This window comes from Caloenas nicobarica, chromosome 13 (genome assembly GCF_036013445.1).
Source record: "Caloenas nicobarica isolate bCalNic1 chromosome 13, bCalNic1.hap1, whole genome shotgun sequence".
Lineage (NCBI taxonomy): Eukaryota > Metazoa > Chordata > Aves > Columbiformes > Columbidae > Caloenas > Caloenas nicobarica.
In genome coordinates, this window is record NC_088257.1 from 15,492,240 (window position 1) to 15,496,144 (window position 3,905).

A 3,905-nucleotide genomic window follows, 5' to 3' on the forward strand; every position below is an offset into this window, starting at 1 on the left:
AGCCCACCTCCCCCGGACACGGGATGCTCCGGGTCCTGGCCGTGGGAAACCCGCCCGGATCTTCGCTGGTTTCTAAAAAAGTAATTTTTGCAGCTTCCCCCCTTGCTGGAGGACCGGTCACCCGGACCCGCAGAACTACAGGAGTTTGTTGTGAAAAATAACCCCCCCGCACCCAGGCTGTTAAAGCACCTCCGGGGCTGGCGAGCGCCCTGGGAAGCGGCGCCCGGCGGGGCACGGCCACGGCCACACGCCGGCCGCCTGTCCCCGCAGCAAAGGCAGCGAAAACGAAAATCATCGTGTGGCTGCCGGGAGGCGTTTCGGTACCGCGGGGCTGGGGTGGAAAAATTCCCGGCGATCGGCGGGGCCTTTCCGCAGCCACGCCGCCGGTCCCGGGAAGCGGCGGACCCCGCAAATGCCGCCCGGCCGCTCGCTCGCTCCCACGCAGCGGTTCCGACCTTGTTCCAAACCTGGGGCTGTTCCTGCCGCTTCCCCCGGCCGAGCGACCGGCAGCACCGCATACAACCGGCCCCGGGTGCGCTGCCGGGGCCCCGCTCCGAGCCCGCCCGCCGCCGCCCCCGTTCCCCGGCCCGGTTCCCGTTCCCCCCGCCGCTCCCGATCCCGGCCGGCTCTTCACCTCTGTGTCCGCTGAACGACCGCGGCGGCTTCCCGGCTGGTATCCGCCCCGCAGCGACCCGGCCCCGGCCGCGGGTTCGGCTCTTCCCCGGCGCAGCGGCAGGCAGGGAGCGGAGAGGCGTTTTTAAAGAAAACGTTTATTTACACGTCTCAGCAAGTACAAAGTATTATACATGGTCTGTGTCAACCCCAAATCTTCTTTATTATGAAACATAAGGCGCTTTCTCTAAGAGTCGGTGGCGAAAGGAGAGGGCGCAGGGGCTGTTTCGGTGCGCTAAAGCTCATCGGCTAGAAAGGTGAGGACAAAACCGAGTGTGTGTTGCTTGAAAGGAGCCCTTATTACTACGGTGAATAAATTACAGCTGACATTAACTTCACCTGGGACAGCTGGAAGCTACTGGTTTTCAGCTTAATAGGGTTTCCTAAGCTAATGAGTCATCACCGGCTCCACTGAGTCCCCTCCGCTAAGTGATAGGTAGGTATTTTTTTCTAACTATCCTCAGAACAGGAAAAAAAAATAGCCTTTTGTTCCAAAGCCAACACAAAATACCTATGTTCAGATTTCGATATAAATAATCGAGGTTTTATATAATTCCATATTAATAGTGCCCAAAATCTCGATGCATAAATAAATTAAATTATTAACACTTCTTACAAAAAGTGACATATTTCCCTTCCTAGTGGAACACCGACACGAATATACAAGCGGAGCGCGGGGCCCCGCCACGGCAGCGCCCGGTGGCTCCGCTCCGAGCCGGCATCGGGGAAGAGCCGCCGCAGCCCCGGCCCGGCCCGGGCCCCAGCCCCGCGGGCGCCGCTCGCCGCCTCCGCGCCCGCCCCGTCTGGGCTGAGCCGCGGCCCCGGGGGCGGGGGGAGCCGCCGGCCGAGCTCCGCGGGCGAGTCCGCTGCGTGCCCGGGCCGCCGGGCTCAGACGAGGGAAGTGACCGGGGGGATCTTGGCGCTCTCCTCCTCCCAGGGCTGCAGGTTCTGCAGCGCGAATAGCGACGAGTTGTGCAGGCACAGCGGGTCGGGCTGGATCGATTCGTTCAGAGACTTCTGGAAGGCGTCGTGCTGCAGCTGCAGCATCAGCCGGCTCGCCTGCTGCCGCTCGGCCTCCCGCTCCTCCGCCGTCTGCCGCCTGCCGAGGGACACGCTCAGCCCGCGCCCCGGGACGCCCCGGGATGCTCCGCCCGGGGCTCCGCGGGAAGCGGCCGCTTCAGTGGCGGGGGCGCGACCGCGGGAATCCGGGTGCCGCCGGACGCGGGAACGCCGTGCGGTGCGGCCGGTGCGTCGCCGGCGGGCAGCGGGGCAGCGGCGCCGCTTCTACCGGGGCCGGGCAGCGCCGGGCGGCCTATAACGGAGGGATTCCGGGCGGCGGAAAACGCCCGGAAACCCTCTGTTTCCCAATATTCCCGTTTCCGAATATTCCCCCATTTTCCCTATAGTTCCTCGTTTTTTTTCGAATAATTCCCCGTTTTTCCGATTATCCCTCGTTTTTACGAATAATCCCCCGTTTTCCGAATGGGGGACTATAAAAAAAGATAAAAATGAATAACAGTAATTATAATATTATAAAAATAAAAATTCACCCCCAACCGTTCGCTGCCGGCAGCCGGCGAGGGGGGGGGGTCCGTTCGCGTCCGAACCCGGGGCTTCCCGGGGGCGGCGGGCGGGGAGCTCCGCCGGGGGCGGCGGCGGGACGGGGCGGCCCCGGGGGCGCGGGACTCACCGCCACTTGGTGCGCCGGTTCTGGAACCAGGTCTTCACCTGGGCGTCCGTCATCTTGAGGGACTTGGCGAGGGCAGCGCGCTCGGCCGAGGCCAGGTACTTCTGTCGGTGGAAGCGCTTCTCCAGCTCGCAGATCTGCACCCGGGAGAAGGACGTCCGCGGCTTCTTGCGCTTCGGCGGGGTCCGGTTCTGGTAGGGATGCCCGATCCGCCGTGTCACCGTGAAGGGCGTCAGCGCCGCCGCCGCTGCCCGGGTGGGAAGCACAGGGGTCAGCCCCACGCCCGCACGGTGCCGGCCGCCCCCCCGGGGCCGCGGCTTTGCCCGACGGCCGCCCGCCGCCCCCCGAAGGGACCGTGTCTCCCCGAGGTCCCGCTTCCATATTTCGCCGAGCGGATGCGGAGGCGAGCGGGGCCCGGCCGCCCCCCCGCCAGCCCCGGGCCGGCCGCGCTATCCACGCCAGGAGGAGAGCGATTTTTCGGATCGCTGCGAGCGCGGGGGAGGAAAAAAATCCAGCGGGGCGCCTTTGCTTTTATTCTTATTATTATGACTACTATTATTTCGTTTCCTATTTTTTATTCGCCTCTCCGTTCGTTGCCGACGGAGGTTGGGGGGCGCGGCGCGGCTCGCCCGCCCCGCCCCGGCGCCTTACCTGTGAACCTGTCCTTGACGAAGCGCCTGCTGCTCTCCATCCAGGGGAAGTTGAGGCTGCCCAGGCTGGGCACGGCGGGCATGGCCGGGATGGCGCTGGAGATGGGCGGCGGCACGGCACCGGGGATGGGCCTGTGCGCCGGCACCCGGATCACGCCGGCCGGGGCCAGGCTGAGGTTCACACTGTAAGATCCCGAGTCCTCGAAGGGCGCGGCGATGGCCGGGAAGGGGGCCGGCAGGGCAGCGTAGGGCGCGCCGCCGCGGCCGCCGCCGCCGCCGGGGCCGCCCAGGAAGGTCGCGCCGTCGGGGCCCCGGGGGGGCGGCGGGGGAGCGCTGTCCTGCTCGGGGCTGTTGAGGATCTGGTCGATGCCGAAGCTGATGGGCTCGTGCTGGTGCTGGCCCTGCGCGCCCGCCGGCGGCTCCATGCTCCTCCACCGCGCGCCCCTCCGCGCCCGCTATAAAGGCGCGTCCGCTCCGCCGCGCTCCGCGGCCCGGCCGGCCCCGCCGTGCGCCGCGCGGAAACTTTGCGGAGCGCGCGCCGCCCCGGCAGCCGCCCCGTCATCTCCTCGGGGCCCGCCGCGCGCCCCGCGCCGCGTGCGCCCCCGCCGCCGCCATTGGCCGCCGCCGCCCAGCCTCTGCGCTCCCATTGGCTCCCGCCGCCCGGCACCGGCCTCGCGCCCGGGCGCGGGGGGCCCCGCCGCCGCCGCGGTGACATCACTGGGGCGCACGAACAATGGGGCCGCGCGCGGCCGCGGGCGGGGCGGCGGGAGGGGACGGGACGGGACGGGAAGGGCCGCCCGCACGTCGGGGGCTCCGTCCCGCTCCCGGGGCTGCCCTTCCGCCGGAGCCGCGACCCCCGACGGCTGCTCCGCGCTGCTCCTGGCCCCACGCCGGCT

The 3,905-nt window shown here is 67.8% G+C and overlaps 1 protein-coding gene across 1 annotated transcript; it reads right to left on the reverse strand.

The window, feature by feature from the left end:
- Positions 1-1,560: 1,560 nt before the first annotated feature.
- Positions 1,561-3,434, reverse strand: TLX3 (T cell leukemia homeobox 3). The gene is made up of 3 exons (XM_065644320.1): positions 3,011-3,434; positions 2,363-2,606; positions 1,561-1,771 (listed from the first exon to the last, which is right to left on the reverse strand). The coding sequence occupies exons 1-3, from the start codon at positions 3,432-3,434 to the stop codon at positions 1,561-1,563; spliced, it is 879 nt and encodes a 292-aa protein (XP_065500392.1).
- Positions 3,435-3,905: the final 471 nt, after the last annotated feature.

What these genes read in the sequence shown, in the direction of transcription:
- TLX3 (XM_065644320.1), bottom strand. Translation starts at nt 3,434, where the DNA reads ATGGAGCCGCCGGCGGGCGCGCAGGGCCAGCACCAGCACGAGCCCATC. An exon ending in CGTCAAGGACAGGTTCACAG is followed by an intron (nt 2,607 to 3,010) that starts GTAAGGCGCCGG and finishes CCACCCGGGCAG; the next exon opens with CGGCGGCGGCGCTGACGCCC. An exon ending in AACCGGCGCACCAAGTGGCG is followed by an intron (nt 1,772 to 2,362) that starts GTGAGTCCCGCG and finishes GTCCCTCGGCAG; the next exon opens with GCGGCAGACGGCGGAGGAGC.